The sequence below is a fragment of the Pongo abelii genome, chromosome 1, assembly GCF_028885655.2.
Source record: "Pongo abelii isolate AG06213 chromosome 1, NHGRI_mPonAbe1-v2.0_pri, whole genome shotgun sequence".
Lineage (NCBI taxonomy): Eukaryota > Metazoa > Chordata > Mammalia > Primates > Hominidae > Pongo > Pongo abelii.
In genome coordinates this window covers 70,034,219-70,053,514 of record NC_071985.2, presented here as the reverse complement: position 1 = coordinate 70,053,514, position 19,296 = coordinate 70,034,219, and the positions used below count along the sequence as shown (strand labels likewise).

At 40.4% G+C, this 19,296-nt stretch overlaps 2 protein-coding genes across 15 annotated transcripts in view; one reads left to right on the top strand and one right to left on the bottom strand.

Annotated features, from left to right (window-relative positions):
- Positions 1-2,851, bottom strand: part of LOC103890529 (torsin-1A-interacting protein 2) — a 40,844-nt gene extending 37,993 nt beyond the window's left edge. The window contains exon 1 of the mRNA XM_063716848.1: positions 2,765-2,851. The gene's annotated coding sequence lies outside the window, so the exon portion shown is untranslated. The remainder of the gene's footprint in view (positions 1-2,764) is intronic.
- The window catches only part of TOR1AIP1 (torsin 1A interacting protein 1), a 38,349-nt gene continuing 20,143 nt past the window's right edge, over positions 1,091-19,296 (top strand). For 4 of the 14 annotated variants that reach the window (XM_054535071.2, XM_054535061.2, XM_009240343.4 and 1 more), the window contains exons 1-3: positions 2,003-2,924; positions 4,639-4,716; positions 8,700-8,756. In XM_054535071.2, the coding sequence (XP_054391046.1) occupies positions 2,450-2,924; positions 4,639-4,716; positions 8,700-8,756 (610 nt within the window). In that variant the 5' untranslated portion in view covers positions 2,003-2,449. 14 annotated transcript variants of the gene reach the window in all.

The following is a 19,296-nucleotide window of genomic DNA, read 5'->3' as shown; positions in this document are numbered from 1 at the left end:
GAGGGAAAATCCTATGCACATATATATATATATATATATATGTGTGTGTGTGTTAGCATTAAAGTTACCATACCTCTAATTTTACAGTAAGTGTCTCATTAATTTAGTTGAAAGGCCATTCCTAAGCCTTTACAAGCAGGTTTAATTACAAAATATGCATATTCTGATTATTCAATAATATGTAGAACCTCTCCTCTGATTGTTCAATATGCAGAATCTCTTGTCTCTTTTTTAATTTGTCCCTCAAACCTAAGTTTTACAAGCCTGTACCCAAGTTTTATAAGCTAGTAGCCCAGTTTCTATATAGTCACCTGTCTTGGTAAAATGTTTCAAGGAGGCTTTAATGTTCATAATATGAACTCAATATATTACTATAAAATTTATATTTAATAATTAAATCTATTAAGGAACTTATACTATTGTGTTACTGAGTAATGTAATAGCCACTTTAAAAAGAAAGCCCTACTTAAAACATAAATAAAAGCCACGTATTACCATATCAATACTTTTGAGCATTTTGTTGGAAGAGTAAATCTAGCTAATTTCCGAAATATACCATCTAATCCAGGCTGACAAGGGAGAGTATCCTTTTCATTTTTCCTTAAAAGACAAGAAGAAAGAAGAGAGAACAGAAGGAAGTCTCTCTTTTGTTACTGTTCCTGCAGTTTTTAAAAGCTATATTGTATATAAAGCTACAGTAAACTAAGCTCCTAACAGGCCAAACCTTATCTCACTCTAAAACTGTAATTCGTCCTGCCTGTGGCCAAATTTATGGACAATATTAGTAAAAACATAGTACACAGTCGGGCAGGGTGGCTCACGCCTGTAATCCCAGCACTTTGGGAGGCCGAGGGGCGGATCACGAGGTCAGGAATTCGAGACCATCCTGGCTAACACGGTGAAACCCTGTCTCTACTAAAAATACAAAAAAATTAGCCAGGCGTGGCGGCATGCGCCTGTAGTCCCAGCTGCTGGGGAGGCTGAAGCAGGAGAATGGCGTAAACCCGTGAGGCGGAGGTTGCAGTGAGCCGAGATCGCGCCACTGGACTCCAGCCTGGGTGACAGAGCAAGACTCCGTCTCAAAAAAAATAAAATAAAAATATAGTACACATTACGACTTAAGTAGTTGAAATTTGTGCCAAGTTTGAGCAACAAATGAGTTGCTCAGAAACATTTTAAGGTGATTACTTGGAATAAACAAACACCTTCAAACTTTTCAGAATCGCTCATTGTAACTGGTATCCAAATTACAATTTTTTAAATCTATTCACTCCAATCATATAAAGCCCTACAAGAAGTTGTATATTTGAAGGCAATTTAAGCTTTCTTTCACTAATTATTCAGACTTTACACGAACTTAATCGACCTTCTCTGAGTGTGTCTAAATTTGGTTAGGTATTTGCAGATTAGCCACATCTGTAAACATGGTATACGGAGGTGAAACAAATAGATTTTACCATGCTTTCTTATTCCATAAAGTCCATAAAGCATTCTAAATCAAATGTGGAGTATCACGTCACATCCAGAATAAAAGTAAAAATAATGGATCACAACTTAAAATTACAGTGCTGTCTTTAATCAAAACACTTGTTCATTTCTCACTGTGCACAATGTAGCACTAACATGGTCTTCCGAACAGTGCTGCTTGGTATAAAACCGAGAAATATTAAAGACCAGGAATAAGGTTATGCGTCCTATGGGTACATTTCGGAAAAGAAAATACATCCAACGAGTATGACTCTAGATAGGATTTTGTACACCCTCAACAAGTGACAAAACTTAAAACTAGGTAACCGCCCTCATAAGGTACTCGAAACCAAAATTTTTGCCACTAAAACATGGCATGTGCAAAAGTTCTCTCTCTGCCCATCACTCCTGCTAAGGACACTGGGAAGGACATGGTCAACGTAGCAGTCGATCAAAAAGATTCCAGGGAAACTGCGCAACAGCCTGGGGCCGAGAAGCGAAACTTGGTCTTCTCCACCCTCGTCTCACTCGTTTTCCCCGAGACTTGGTACTGGGAGATAGGACGGGAGTCTCCTACACGCAGGCAACACTTGCCACGAGCGGCTAGACTTGGGACAGGCAAGTTGCCCTGCCACCCTTCTATCGCCCCCACTCCTCCTTTACTTAAGGGCGATGGCAGAGACGTCCTCCTCCCCCTTCTCCTCCTCTTTGGTGCCTCCAGCCAGGAGGCGGGAGCGATCCACAGCAGCTGACCCAGCTCAGGCACTGCCTCTCTCACAGCCCTCAAGACACACCATGGGCCCAGAGGCAGGTTTGCTACACAGCAGCGACGACGCAGGCGGCGGCCCCGGCGACTCGCAACTGCCTCCCTGACCACAGCGACCACCGCCTAACACCCCCGAGAAGCCATCGCCACCACCGGCAGGAGAACCTAGGGTCCATAAAGCCATCTTCGCGATCGACTAAAGCTACGTCAACAACTATGGCGGGCGAGGGACGGCGGGCGGAGGCGGTGCGGGAAGGATGGGGTGTGTACGTCACCCCCAGGGCCCCCATCCGAGAGGGAAGGGGCCGGCTCGCCCCTCAAAATGGCGGCAGCAGCGATGCGCCTGCGTACAGAACTTCTCTGTCGCGCCAGGGCCGGCGGGAAGTGAGGTTCTCGGACGAGCCGCCAGAAGTGTACGGCGACTTCGAGCCCCTGGTGGACAAAGAAAGGTCCCCGGTGGGAAAACGAACCCGGCTAGAAGAGTTCCGGTCCGATTCTGCGAAAGAGGAAGTGAGAGAAAGCGCGTACTACCTTCGGTCTAGGCAGCGGAGGCAGCCGCGACCCCAGGAAGCCGAGGAGATGAAGACGCGAAGGACTACCCGCCTTCAGCAGCAGCACTCACAGCAGCCTCCGCTACAGCCGTCTCCCGTTATGACCAGGAGAGGGCTGCGGGACTCTCATTCCTCTGAAGGTGAGGACCGCGGAGGTAACAGTCCCAGCCGCGAGCCAGGGAACGCGCGGGGGCGGGCGCGCGCCTCGGTGGAGCTCATGCCCGCCTGGGTACTAAGTACTGGGATTGGCTAATGGGTATTCCTCAGCCCCCCTCTGGACTTGCGCCGCCGTGCAAGGGCCACCCTGACCCGCAGCGGGGAAGGAAGCGCCGACCCGAGGAGTGGAAAGATGGTCGTTTGGAGCGACCCGGGCAGGGCTGGGGCGCTCTGCCCAACATCGAGCATCAATTTAGGGGAGTCAGAGCTGCCTTCTTCTGCAGGCCTTCACGAGGGGACAGCGAATTACTCCAGGTTCGGTTTCATTTCGGTTCCCTCTACCCTGCGGATGTTTCTACGGAAACCACTTCCATTTCCTTCTTTAACGCTCGCAGGCCAGAGTCCCCAGCTGAGGATCTAACCTTTCAGTCTTTCTCCCTCCCCACCCAGGTGGGCAGAGACGAAGGAGAAATTTTGTGAGTGGGCATGTCGAGGGATTGCTGAGTTTAGTGAATTGATTTGAGACCTCACCCAATACTTTCACCGAAATGGGGTAACTCATTTTTCCTGAACTGATGTTCCCCAGTGTCTGATAAACTTGAGCTGATTGCTGTTTCTCCAGTGTGGTGGTCCCTGCCAAAAATCTGCCACTTTGGTGGCCGTCACTGTAACCTCAAGTAGTCTGGCAAATCAGACTGACAAAGTAACCTGAAAAACAAGACTATTAATTAGAGTTTTCGTCTAAATGGACAAAAGGGATGCTGACAAACTGAGTGTATAGTGTTAGGTAAGTCATAGGTGAATCAGTTTCCTTAATCTATCGTCTCCCACCCTGCCCCCCCATTTTAGGACCTAACACTGAGTCACAGGTGAAGTTTCATGTTAATCCCATGTAAGGCACCTGTGAGGTAAAAATCAGCAGACCTGAGTCACAATGGGATGACATAGTTTGTGGTAGACTATTGATACGCGGAGGAGTGGGTTTTCAGCTTAGAGCACGGTGATAGGCTGCAAGTTTACCTGCTGACTCGTGAAGGTACTGACAGATTTGAAGACTTGATTTTGGAAACTTTATGTTAAAGTTATGTCAGTTACTTTTGGGTGTAGCAACTCAAGGCAGTTTAGCCCATATATGGGTTAGTTTTATCTCTTTTAAGATTACAAAGTTTTTGCAGACAAGGAGCCTATCATATATATTTGATAGTAATTTAAGTACTTGGTTTAATTCAGTATCTTTCAGTACCTGGAAGAATGCTTTGCACATGGTAGGCAATAAATATGTTACATTGTATTGAGTCCCACAGAGCCTAGTGCAGTTATATAGGCTAACTTTTTTTTAACAAGTAAAGAATTTACCCCTATTTTATTAAATCTTTAAGGATCTAAACATTTTTCACACTTCTGCCTTCTTCCACATCACTTGTGACTCTCTACCCCATCTTTTTGATTTTCTGAAGTAATATATTTTTGTAAAACAACAATGGCAAATATTATTGTATTCTGATGACTTCATTGTATTCTGTCTCAAGAGTTCTGACGAGTATATTTCCTAAGTTTTGGTAAACCTAACCACCTGTTTCTAAAGAAACGATTTTCTTGCATTTTTGCTTATGTATTGTTACAAAAATGCATAATCTGTGCCATGATCTCCCAGGTCATATATTCTGAATTTTAACTCTTGTTACGTCTGTTTTTTAGAGGATGAACCATCTTCCCCAACTGATTTAAGCCAAACGATCTCAAAGAAAACTGTCAGGAGCATACAAGAGGCTCCAGGTAAGAATAGTTAACTTTTTGTTTTTCTCCTTACCTACCAAATTTTTAAACGTTCATTGAATTAAGCAATGTAAGTATGTGTAAAGAAAAGACAAGGGCAGACACGTGAGTACTCAAGAGTACCAGCCACCCATATAACCTTGTAAGATAGATACTATACCAATTTCGTAGAAGAGGAAACTGAAACACAGAGAAGCTAAGACAATTCTGTAAGATCACATATGTGACTGAGCCAAAATTCAAACCCAGGTTTGTCTTCTCCAGAGCCCTTTCATTTTCCCCCAAGTGCCTCACTATCATTCTCTCATGTCATTAACTAGCTACTCAGTAAAGTTTGTTAAATGTCAAATGAATGAATATGTTATACTGCCTTCTGTTTAAAATGGATTAAGTTTTCTTCATGGTAAAATCTTGACACAGTGTGATCAGTCTTTTCAGTTTAATACTGTGGTTTATCAAATCTTAAGATGCTATCGACTATAAGAAACACCATCATTGTTTTATATACCACCTAGCAAGGGAAAATGCTGCCAATTTTTTGGTAATATGTAGTAATATACCATAATTATATGATTCATCCCAATTTCAAAGATGTTAAAGTGTTTAGAAAAATTGTCTTAGGATCAATGTAACGTGGAAGTAGGCTACATTTAGTAGTTCACTTAAGTTTTAAAATCTGATTAAAATATTTTAAAAAGCTGGAGAAAGGATCAAGTCCAGTTATTAATGCTTTGGGTTTTAGTTCCATTTAATTTTCAATTTGCTTTTTTTGATATTAGGAAAGTCTCACAATAATAAACGATCATAGCTATTAAAACTGATAATCCTTGGTTTTTAGTACCCAGATCCTGACTTATGTACCTGTTTCTAATAAGATTATGCTTTATAATGTGAACTATTGTATTCGAAACTTAGAATAAGTATGTCTGGTTCAAGTTCAGTTTCAAATAAAAACACCTTTATGCTAATTTTTTTTTCTTTTTTCTTTTTTGAGACAAAGTCTCGCTCTGTTGCCCAGGCTGGAATGCAGTGGTGCCATCTCCACTCACTGCAACCTCCACCTCCCAGGTTCAAACAATTCTCCTGCCTTAGCCTCCCGAGTAGCTGGGATTACAGGCGCCTGACACCACACTTGGCTAATTTTTGTGTTTTTAGTAGGCATAGGGTTTCACCATGTTGGCCAAGCTGGTCTCGAACTCCTGACCTCAGGTGATCCACCTGCCTTGGCCTCTCAAAGTGCTGGGATTATAGGCATCAGCCACCATGCCTGGCCTATCCTATATTCCTATAAATGGAAATTGAAAATGTTTACCAATATAAATGACAGATTAAATGGAATCTGTACATAGATTACCTGGACTGTATCGATAGCATACTGTGCATTCATTATTACTAGAAATAAGAGTATGTCTGTCTTTGAGAGGTTTGAGATACTCAGGGTTTTCTTCCTCTAAAAGGTGCTTTTATACTACATCTAATACTTGGCATATTCCCATCCCATGCCTCTTAATGAAAGGAGAGTTTAGGGAATTATTAAATGCTTATGAAGTCTAAGATAAATTATTTAAATGGAGTCACTCTTTGATGGAGGACTGCTTTAAGTACAAGTTTAAGGTAAAGATAAGCCCTTCTTCCTCATAGAATGATAGACATTCAGTTTAACTTTGATATTCGAAATAGTGCTATAATTGTATATAAGGCTACCGGTGTGGTCTGAGAGAAAATTATGCAAAGATACACTTAAGAATAAAGACCTAGGCCCGGCGCGGTGGCTCACGCCTGTAATCCCAGCACTTTGGGAGGCCAAGGTGGGCAGATCATGAGGTCAGGAGTTCGAGACCAGCCTGGCCAATATGGTGAAAACCCCATCTCTACTAAAAATACAAAAACTAGCCAGGCGTGGTGGTGGGCACCTGTAATCCTAGCTACTCAGGAGGCTGAGGCAGGAGAATTGCTTGAACCCAGGAGGCGGAGGTTGCATTGAGCCGAGATCATGCCACTGCACTCCAGCCTGGGTGATGGAGCCAGAGTCCGTCTAAAAAAAAAAAAAAAAATACCTAAACCAAAGGACCACCTTATAAAACAACATAGTAAAAATATCTACATCATTTGGTCATCTTGTTATTGGAAGACTTGAAAAATGTTGATTAATTCAGAACAGGAATATAGTTTGAAATCTTCTCATTGTTTGAAATTCCATAATTGAGTTGTTTTCACTTAAAATAGCCGTTAGGTTGTTTAATCAATTCAGGTTATATATACCTACATAACAGTTATTCTCCTATGGCCAGATTCATTCCTTTCTGGAAATTATGACTCTAATTTTATAATCCAAAAATATATTAGGACAAATTCTATTTACTTTTCCAAAAGTTAAATGGGTATTTTTGTTCTACTAGTGTGGTTTCTAGCTAAATAATCAGATAGTTGTTCTTAAATACTTACTATTTTATCATGAACATTTGCTTCTCTAGCTGCTGTAGTTAGAGCATTCATTCTCCAGATACTTACTGAGCACCTACTTTGTGCCAGTCTCCATGCTTTGATTTGAGGGTGCAGTGGTGAACAAAAGCAGACAAGTGAGGGAGCCTCCTACCAAAGAAGGGTACTTGATATTTTATTCTCTCATACCTCTCTCTGGTACCCTGTGTCTTTCAAGTACTTTACTTGGCTATGGGCTATGTATTTAGTAGCACATACAGGAAATGCTTCTTAAGTGAAAAGATGGGAACTGAAGTAGTGATTGATGTCTGTAGAGTAAGTTTGATTAAACATAGCTTAGTAAAAGCAGACAAACCAAAAACAGATTTTAGGTTTTAATTAAACCTGAAAAGGCTAGAAGTATAGAGAAGAAAAAGAGGAAGGTAGTTGTAATATGTGGAGTAACAGGAACTAAAATTTGCCTTTATTATCACGTGTGCAGGGTTTTTGTTTTTGTTTTAAAGAGACAGGGTCTCACTGTCACCCAGGCTGGAGTGCAGTGCAGTTGTACTGCAGCCACAAACTCCTGGACTCAAGCTGTCATCCTCCTGCCTTCGCCTCCCAAATAGCTGGGATTATAGGCACACACCACTATACCCAGTTAATTTTTTAATTTTATGTGGAGACAGGGTCTCAGTATGTTGCCCAGGCTGGCAAGATTTATTTTTAAAGATATCGATATAAGTTCTAAATACTTGATGTGTGAAATACTGAGATAGATATTTCATAGAATTTTAGAGCTGGAATATTTAAGGGGATCGTCAAAGTTCCAGAATGTGGTTTTTGCAACTCAGAGCTAAGACATAATGCTTTTTTATACAGATGAATGAAACAAAACATTAATAGAATCCAAATTTTGATAAATATTTGGTTTTAGAATATGTTATGTGAGGTACTTGGGGAAAACATACTTTTATAGGTGGTTTTCTAGACTAAAATTAACATTTTAATAGGATCGGCTTCTCCGCTATCCCTATGCTATTGAACTATAGACGGTCTAAAATAAACCCTGGCCCACATTAATGTTTTTATTTAAAATTAATTTGCATTTCTTCAACACAAGATTAAATAGAATGAGTGTATTGAATCTCAGGATGTTAACCCTAAAATTAAAATATTCCATAAATAATCCACAATGAGGGGTCAGTCACAAATATAATAGATAATTGAGTTGGTACCATAATACAGATTTTGGTTCTTAATTGAGCAATTTAGAAGAATTTTATTTAGTATTTCTTTCCTTCCTACAGCTACGATTTGCTGAGAAAAAATGCAAATTTCTCCATCAAGGCTATAAATTTTATATATGGCAGGAAACTTGTCTCTAGTTCACTATCATCACTAGTTCACAACAGTTGTCACTTAGAAAACTTCTCTACTTCTCTAGCATAAATAAAATGTCTGTAAACCTTTGTTGAATAAATAAGGGATGATCATGTAATAAAGCTAGTATGTTTCACATTTTATATATTTTTAAATGTTTTCGCTTCCTATATTAGCAGAGAGTGAAGATCTTGTAATCAGCTTACGTCGACCCCCTCTAAGATACCCAAGATCTGGTAAGAGATTGTTTTGTCTGTTGGTTTACCTTTGCTATAAATACAGTTTTATTTTTAAATATGGTTGTACATGTATTCATATGATTCAGAACTTAAAAGTTACTGTAAATATACATTAAAAAGTCTCCCTGTCCCCTCTGTCCTTCAGCCAGCCAGTCTCTCTTCATCAAAAGCAACCAATGTTGTCAGTTTATATTTTTTGGAGATTTACAGAAATTCATGGACAAAATTATCTTGTCCTTTTTATAATACAAATTTTGGCTTTATAAACTCTCATTTCTGTCTTTTTTTTTTTTTAATTTGAGACAAGGTCTCACTCTCTCATCCAGGCTGGAGTGCAGTGGCACAACCAGGGCTGACTGCAGTCTCAATCTCTCCGGCTCAAGCAGTCCTCCTGCCTTAGCCCGCCAAGTAGCTGAGACTATGCATCCACCACCATGCCTGGCTAATTTTTGTATCTTTTGTAGAGATGGGATTTTGCCATGTTACCCAGGCTGATCTCAAACGCTTGGGTAAGTGATCCACTCACCTCAGCCTCCCAAAGTGCTGGGATTACAGGCATGAGCCACGGCACCTGGCTTACTTTTCGGCACTTTCTTGTTTATTTTTACTTAACATATATACAGAGATATTTCTATATTCATATATAAAAAGCTTCCTTTTTTAAGAGATTGTTTCTTATATATTCCTGTGATTCTTTATGATGATTTTAAACTATGGTCAGGGACTTTATTCTTCCAGTATACTGCTAACAAAAAATTCAAGCTGGAGCTCTGTGGTACAGGACGACAAAATGTCCCTCCCTCAGTTATCTTTTTGACTAAAACGATTAAAAGTATTGCCCTGAAATTGATTTCATGACTATGAAGAAAACTAGTAAATCCACTCCAAGCAGTCTACTTTTACTTCATTTTCATTGTTTTTTTGGCTCTTAAAGATGCTTTATCATGGGAACTAAAAAGGAAATGTATTTATCTTTACATTAGGCTTCTGTAGCTTCCCATTCTCTTTATCAAAGAATTATGTTGATTTATTTCGATAGATAGTTGACTATCCTTTTAAGTATTCCAGTGGTAAAGATCTACTAAGGCTTTGTTAATGAACCTATGGTAAAGAACCATATGATGCATTTCCTTTTCAACCCCAATCATTCTCTTGCTATGTCTCTTGCAGATTCGACATACAAAACAAGTAGAAATACTAAAATGAGTGAATTATGTTCGTTTATTTCTATTCTTTTTTTTTTCCAAGCAGGGTCTCACTCTCACCCAGGCTGGAGTGCGGTGGCGTGATCTTGGCTCACTGCAACCTCCTCCCCCTATTGTAGTCCCAGCTACTCTGGAGGCTCAACTGAGCGTCCTACCTCAGCCTCTGGAGTAGCTGGGACTACAGTCATGCATCACCATGCCTGGCTGATTCCTGTGTTTTTTTTAGAGACGGGGTTTCACCATGTTGCCCAGGCTAGTCTTGAATTCCTGGGCTCTAGCAATCCACCCGCTTTGGCCTCCCAAAGTGCTGGGATTATTGGCATGCACCACTGCGCCCAACCCTATCTCTGATTCTTACAGGGTCTCTTTGAGGGTCCAGATTAATAGAATACAAGAGTATATATATCTAGTCATTGGCTTGAGAATACTAATTTATTATGTCAGCTTGTGGGGACATAGTCCCTATGACTAGGACCTCCCATAAATAGCCTTGGTTTTTGTTGTCTGTAATTATGCCTATATTATTGCTTAAATCATATAAAAACATGTAATAAATCAATTTAGTCCTGTTAGTCTTCATTAAATTCACACTATTAGGAAAAAGGAGATATCAACTTAACCAAATAAGGTTTTTCTCTTGATTTATTTTTTGTTTTTGTTTTTCTGAGACAGTCTTGCTCTGTCACCCAGGCTGGAGTACAATGGTGCGATCTCAGCTCACTTTAACCTCTGCCTCCCAGGTTCAAGCAATTCTCCTGCCTCAGCCTCCCAAGTAGCTGGGATTACAGGTGCCCACCACCACGCCCAGCTACTTGTTTTGTATTTTTAGTAGAGACAGGGTTTCACCATGTTGGCCAGGCTGGTTTCAAACTCCCTGACCTTGTGATCACCCCACTGGGCCTCCTAAAGTGCAGGGATTACAGGCATGAGCCACCACGCCCGGCCTTTCCCCTTGATTTTTATTTTTATTTTTTATTTTTATTTATTTATTTATTTTTATTTTCTCGAGACAGGGTCTTGCTCTATCACCCAGGCTGGAATGCAATGGTGTGATCTTGGCCCACTGCAACTTCTGCGTCCCTGGTTCAAGTGATTCTCCTGCCTCAGCCTTTCGAGCAGCTGGGATTACAGATGACCACCATGACACCCAGCTAATTTTTGTATATTTAGTAGAGATGGGGTTTCACCATGTTGGTCAGGCTGGTCTTGAACTCCTGACCTCAAGTGATCCACCTGCCTCGGCCTCCCAAAGTTTTGGGATTATAGGCGTGAGCCACCACACCCGGCCCTTTCTTCATTTAGAAAGTGAATTCGATACGTTGTTCACAGTTAAGTTCAGTGTCCTTTGCTGTAATATGTTCGTAGAACTGGTTTTAATTCATTTCAGTGTCTGCCTGGCTGTAGAACATGACATACCATGATTTGTGGTTTTGAATGAATCTACGTTGAATGTTGTTAGACTTAGTTTTTTTTACATTTTAATTATTTTCTAAATTTGAAGATGAGCCAAAAGGGAAACGCTTCATTTTTCCTTATAAATCATTGCACCTTCCTCTAATTCATCTTTCACTTAAGTTCAGGCCACTTCTTTAGAGACTTAAAAAAGCTTTTTAGGCTGGGTGTGGTGGCTCACGCCTATAGTCCCAGCACTTTGGGAGGCTGAGGTGGGCAGATCACCTGAGGTCAGGAGTTCAAAACCAACCCGGCTGGTATGGCGAAACCCCGTCTCTACTAAAAATACAAAATTAGCCAGGCGTGGTGGTGCTGCGCACCTGTAACCCCAGCTGCTTGAGAGGCTGAGGCAGGAGAATCACTTATACCCAGGAGGCAGAGGTTGCAGTGAGCCGCGATCACGCCATTGCACTCCAGCCTGGGCAAAAAGAGTAAAACTCTGTCTCAAACAAAAAAAAAATTTTTTGGGAGGCCAAGGCGAGTGGATCACAAGGTCAGGAGATCGAGACCATCCTGGCTAACACGGTGAAACCCCGTCTCTACTAAAAAATACAAAAAATTAGCCAGGCATGGTGGCGGGCGCCTGTAGTCCCAGCTACTTGGGAGGCTGAGGCAGGAGAATGGCGTGAACTCGGGAGGCGGAGCTTGCAGTGAGCCAGGATTGCGCCACTGTACTCCAGCCTGGGGGATAGAGTGAGACTCCGTCTCAAAAAAAAAAAAAAAAAAAAAAAAGCTTTTTAGAAAAGAGAACTTGGAACTGAAATAACCTAACACTCTTTGCTAGATCATTTTTATAAGCACCTTGTAATAAAAACTTTGTTTTTTATTGTCTGAAATTATGTCATATTATTTAAATTCTTTTTTTGTGTGTGATTGTACATTTAAAAAAGAGATTTTCATTTTAAAGTAATTTTCTGTGGGTTTAATAGAAAGAAAGAAGCTGGGCGCAGTGGCCCATGCCTATAATCCCAGCACTTTGGGAGGCCGAGGCAGGTGTATCACCTGAGGTCAGGAGTTTGAGACCAGCCTGGCCAACATAGTGAAACCCTGTCTCTACTAAAAATACAAAAAATTAGTCGGGCATGGTGGTGGTCACCTGTAATCCCAGCTACTTGGGAGGCTGAGGCAGGGAGAATTACCTGAACCGGGGAGGTGGAGGTTGCAGTGAGCCGAGATTGCGCCATTGCACTCCAGCCTGGGCGACAGAGCGAGATTTGGTCTCAAAAAAAAAAAAAAAATGACATTTTTCAATTCCTTTATAGTAATGTTAGTACACCTTGGAGTATATGAAATAGCCATTCATGGAGCTTGAATACTAGCGATATCACCAGACTCTTCTTTGCTCTCTCCTCCTGCTGCCCCACTTTTGACTCTGTTCTCAAAAGTGTGATTGGCATCGAATAGTTTTTTTTTTTTTTTTTTTTTTTTGAGACAGAGTCTCAATCTGTCACCCACACTGGACTGTAGTGGCGCAATCTCAGCTCACTGCAACCTCCACCTCCCGGGCTTAAGCGATTCTCCCGCCTCAGCCTCCCATGTAGCTGGGATTACAGGCACATGACACCATGCCTGGCTAATTTTTGTATTTTTAGCAGAGGCAGCATTTCACCATGTTTGCCAGGTTGGTCCTGAACTCCTGACCTCAAATGATCCGCCTTCCTTGGCCTCCCAAAGTGCTGGGATTTACAGGCATGAGCCACCATGCCCAGCAGATAGTCTTAAAACTATCTGTACCAGGGGATCAGCAAGCTACCGCTTCTGGGTGAAACTGGCCTACAGTCTTTTTAATCAGCCCATGAACTAAGAAGGAATTTTTACACTGCTGAAAGAAACAAAGCATGTAACAGAGACCTTATGTGACTCAAAAAGCTTAAAATATCTACTATTTAGTCCTTTATAAAAAAAGTTTGCTGACCCCTGATTTATACTGATGGCAAGAATAAAGACAACAAGGCCGGGCACGGTGGCTCACGCCTGTAATCCCAGCACTTTGGGAGGCAGAGGCAGGCGGATCACGAGGTCAGGAGATCGAGACCACGGTGAAACCCCATCTCTACTAAAAATACAAAAAATTAGCTGGGCGCAGTGGCAGGCGCCTGTAGTCCCAGCTACTCGGGAGGCTGAGGCAGGAGAATGGCGTGAACCCGGAAGGCGGAGCTTGCAGTGAGCCGAGATCCCACCACTGCACTCCAGCCTGGGCGACAGAGCGAGACTCCATCTCAAAAAAAAAAAAAAATAATAAAGACAACAAATCACGCAAATGGTCATTTGTTTGTTGTCAGAGTAAATTCAGGAGTTATATACTTGCTCGAACATATATTTATTACAACACTCCATACTAGGTTGTACCCAGAGCACAAGAAGAAAGGAAACAAGCTGGGCCTGGTGGCTCATGCCTGTAATCCCAGCACTTTGGGAGGCTGAGGTGGACAGATCACCTGAGGTCAGGAGTTCGAGACTAGCCTGGTCAACATGGTGAAACCCCATCTCTACTAAAATTACAAAAATTAGCCAGTTGTGGTGGCGGGCACCTGTAATCCCAGCTACTCGGGAGGCTGAGGCAGGAGAATCACTTGAACCCGGGAGGTGGAGGTTGTAGTGAGCCGAGATCGTGCCATCCCGCTCCACTGTGGGCAACAAGAGCAAGACACCATCTCAAAAAAAAAAAAAGGAAGGAAGGAAACAATGACTCCTGTGTTCTATCCAGTATTCCTTTGAGAAAGCACAGTAGTCTTATTTATATTTTCACGTCTTTGTTCCCAGACAAAACACAAAGTAAGCCAAGTTTATGTTTTCTTGAGTGGCCTTTGCTCCTCACACCAAGTACCTCCCACAAATTTCTAGGAATAGCAAAATCTACAGGAGAAATGTAGATGCTTTGGCACCTGGGCTTTCAAAATAACTAGGGAATTTTATAAGTTGTAAAAGGCCGGGTTATACCTAAGGTTTGAATTCCTTAAAAACTATGGCCAAGTAAAAGAAAGTAAACAGAAAGTGGCACAATTAGTGCTTCGTTTTCACTAGAGGGGATGACTGTTAAGTGACCTATCTTAAACATAAAGACCTCGGACTTCTGAAAGTAGCTTTTCCTAATTGGTTGAGGTTATTGGAAAATATAACACCTTCTTAAACAGCATGGTTTAATTATTAACATTTGTCTATATATTTGCTAAAGCCACAGCCTTTATGATTTCCTCAATAATGTTTTAATATTAAGGATTTTTTGCTCAAAATATGATTTTAATTCTCAAAGCTTCTGTATGAACATTGGGAAGAGTAATACCTTTTTTAAAAAAGTATTTTTTTGAGGCCAGGCATGGTGGCTCATGCTTGTAATCCTAGCTCTTTGGGAGGCCAAGGCAGGTGGATCACTTGAACCCAGGAATTTAGCCTGGGCAACGTGGTGAAACCTCGTCTCTACAAAAAAAATGCAACTGTTAGCTGGGTGTGGTGGCACGTGCCTATAGTCCCAGTTACTTGAGAGGCTGAGTCTGGAGGATTACTTGAACCCAGGACGCAGAGGTTTCAGTGAGCCGAGATTGTGCCACTGCACTCCAGCCTAGGCGACAAAAAGAGACCTTGTCTCAAAAGAAAAAAGAGGCTGGGCGCAGTATCTCATGCCTGTAATCCCAGCACTTTGGGAGGCCGAAGCAGGTGGATCACCTGAGGTCAGGAGTTCAAGACCATCCTGGCCAACATGGCGAAGCCCCGTCTCTACTAAAAATAGAAAAATTCGCCGGGCGTGGTGGCACACGCCTGTAGTCCCAGCTACTCGGAAAACTGAGGCAGGAGAATCACTTGAACCCGGGAGGCGGAGGTTGCAGTGAGCCGACATTGCACCACTGCACTCCAGCCTGGGTGACAGAATGAGACTCTGTCTCAAAAAAAAAAACAAAAACAAAAAACAAAATCTAATGCTTTAACTTTCTACATGTAGCAGCCAAGTTTAAAATAAAGGTAGCTGAAAAACAAAAGAGGGAAATGAAATTAAAGCTTATGTAGTCATGGCTACTGATTCATCATCAGATCGCACTTAAATATTTCCATTCTTTGCAGCTTGGGTAAAAAGGGGAAAACAAGGCTTGGGTAAAAAGGTAGAATGTTTAAAACCTTGCAGGTATCTAATTATTGAGCACTAATTTCAGACTTTTTCTTAAGTTGCTAAGTAACGTTAATCATAGTATGAGAAATATTAGCAAAAGTCTGGACTTAGCAGACTTTATTCTATAATCATAAAATCTATTTTATTCATGGAACAAACTTTTTTTATTTTTATTTTTTTTGAAACAGGGTTTCACTCTGTCACCCAGGCTGGAGTGCAGTAGCGTGATCTCGGTTCACTGCAACCTCCGCCTCAAAGTGCTGGGATTACAAGGCATGAGCCACCATGCCCAGCCAAACATTTTTAAACACCGTCTTTATGTCAGTGACCGACCTAAATGCTAGGATCATAAATAGCCATTCAGTTATTTTTTTTTTCCTACCTCTTAGATGTACATGATATAATGGAAAAGAAAAACAAGTTTACAAATCATTTTTTTTTTTAAGTGCTGAAATAGTGATATATGTCTATGGGAGCCTAGACGAGAAGCACCCTACTCAGTGGAAGAGGTTGAGGCGGTTTTATGAGTTGGAAATGACATTTGGATTGAATTTTGAGGGATGAATAGCAGGCAGAATGAGGACGGAGACTTGCAAATACTACAGTTTGCTTTATAATAGACATTATTTTACCTTTAGAGAGCATGCAATATGAGAAATTAGTCTTTTATATTACAGACAATACTCTCACACTAGCCATGGGTCTTTATCTGAGACATTAAATAATGTTTAGAATGACATTCTAAATCATAGCAGGCTTGGGTTTCTTGAGCTTTGTTTACCAGAATGAAAACCTTGTTTTAAAACGTATCTGTAGCCAAGACAGTGGATAACCTGATTCAGTAATGATTGATTGTCAAATCTACAGGGATTATTATTATTTAAGATATCTAATTCATAGATATTATTGGATTATAAAACACAAAATAGTACTTTTTTTGTTTTTAGTGATGGGATCAAGATAGCATTGCATAACTAGTTATTCTTGTTTTGAATACTATTGATAAATATTTATTGTTAGGAACATAGAATTCTAAAAAAGGATCTTTAGTCACTAGATTAAATCCAAACGTCAGAAAAGTGTTGAAAAATGGATAGAATCCATGATTTATTAAATACTTCAAATATAATAACATGTTAGAAGTATTAAAATCAAATGGGGAGCTCCCTTATGTAAGCTGGCTAAAAACTAATTATTAAACCATCTCTTCATGCTAATTAGATAACAGATAAGCAGAAAAAAGGAGATTGAATTTTAGGCAACTTGGTATATGGAGAATTGACTATTAAATGAATTGGCTCTAGACAAATTGACCTGGAACTTCAAATGTGTACAGAAATAAAGCATATCTTCAAATGTATACAGATAAAACATACCTATCAAATGAAAAAAGGAGGGATTACTGTATTAGTCATACTACTGTACTGTGTACTGTACTGTACTATTCTGATAGCTCAACAAATGAATGTAAATCTCCAACATATCCTTTCCATTATTATAGATTCTAAAATCGATTCAGCCCTAGTTAAAGAGGTTTTGTCTACCATATAATTTTTAGAGTAACTATGTAAAACATAACACTAAAATATAAATGGGACCTTAGTAAAGCCTACTGTATTACATGAATTACACTTAGAAGTTTGTTGGAACCTCTCATATTAGGAAAAGTTCAGCCGTCAGCCGTTTCTTTAATCAACTGTTCAAAAAATTGGCCAAGTGCAGTGGCTCATACGTGTAATGCCAGCACTTTGGGAGTCTGAGGCAGGCAGATTACTTGAGCTCAAGAGTTCGAGACCAGCTTGGGCAACATGGCAAACAAAACCCTGTCTCTACAAAAAGTGCAAATATTAGCAGGGTGTGGTGACATGTGCATGTAGTCCCAGCTACTCAGGAGGCTGAGGTGGAAGGATGGCTTGAGCCTGGGAGGGAGGGGTTGCAGTGAGCCAAGATCACACCACTGCACTCCAGCCTGGACGACAGAACCAAACCATGTCTCAAAAAAAAATTATTGAGTGTTAATATGTGCTATTATGGACAAGACTGATGAGGTGGTAGGATTGTAATAGACTGGAAGTCAGAAGAGCCTGCGGTCTTCTGGCTTTTTTTATTATTAAATTAGACCTATACCCTTAGACAAGTCACTTGATATCTATGAACCTTACTTACGAAAATCTTCCCTTATGATGAGATGGGAATCAGATGACATTCACGAAGGGTTTTTTGAAAACCAAATAGCATCATGCAAATATTAAGGACTTAGCATTTTAAGATAATAACAAAAATATGATTATTGATTCTTAAGAAAGCATCTTGTATTTGCATGCTATGTGAATAGTTACATAAATGAATAAAGTAAAACTGCTATACAAAAATATGAAGTACTATAATAATTATGCATTTAGATAATAAAACTTCAAAAAGAGAACAATACCTTTTTGTAGGAATGGAAATATTAATTAAAAATTTTTGGCCAGCTGTGGAGCTCATGCCTGTATTACAATCTCAGCACTGTAAGAGACCAAAGTGCTGGGATTACAGGCTAGGAGATGGGAGGATTGCTTGAGGCCAGGAGTTTGAGACCAGCCTGGTCATGATGTAAAACCCCATTTCTTGTTTTAAATTAAAATCTTAAAAAAAATTTTTTTTGTTTGACTTTCCTTTTTCTCCCTCAAACAAGAGAAAAAGAAAGGACAGTGTTCCTAAGAAACCTAGAGCAAAATAGTACCTAATACGCCAGAGTCTGGCTCTTTAAGAGTAACATGGTGTTATCAGCAGTTTTCTCTGGGTTAGTTTTTTTTTTAAATAAAAAAATGTTGGCAAATATATTTCAGATACTGATTTGCACTTGCCACTGTCAAGAGGAAGTATTTTCAGTGGAACTCAAAGCTTGACTAGTATTATACTAATCTAATTAAGTGGATTTAAAAGAAATATTTTCAAATTCACCATATAATGTGTTAGCAGTTGCTTTCTATAATACTATTGTCCCTTTTAATAAGCAAATTGAGGTTAAAATCAGTAGAGATAAAAGCTGAAATTTTCTCAGCTTTGTTGAAGAAGTCTAAATCATGCTACTTCTGTACATATGATCCTTCAGTGATATTTTAACCCAATTGTGAAATACCTGCATTTGGGTACATCGCAGTATTTTTTTTTTTTTGAGTTTCAGAATAGCCCATGTAAAAATACTATGTTCCAAGTTTATTTGATGTGTTTTGCTTATTTATTTTTGTTCAAATTCTCTTTTGCACTGGAAAACAGTGACATACATGGACCCGCCGGAACTAGAAGTTTCTTTACCTTTCTTCCTCTTTGGATACACCAGTGCCCTAAAGAACTGGGTCATCAGTCCAGTTAGTGTAGTTGGTTTTTAAAGGGAGTATAGGGGATTTGGCAAATAAGAGAATGAGAATATAGCAAACCTATACACACTAGAATTTAATGTAGTAGAATTTAATGTCAATGTAGAATTTAATGTTTTTTTTTTGCATACAAAGGTTACATTTTAGAGTAAAAATAGACCTGTGACTGAAGGAAAATTAAACACTTCATTTCCTTTTTTTGTTTGAGACAGAGTCTTGCTCTGTCGCCCAGGCTGGTGTACAGTGGTGCGATCTCGGCTCACTGCAACCTCTGCTTCCCAGGTTCAAACTATTCTCCTGCCTCAGCCTCCCGAGTAGCTGGGATTACAGGCACGCACCACCACTCCTGGCTGATTTTTGTGTTTTTAGTAGAGACAGGGTTTCACCATGTTGACCAGGCTGGTCTCAAACTCCTG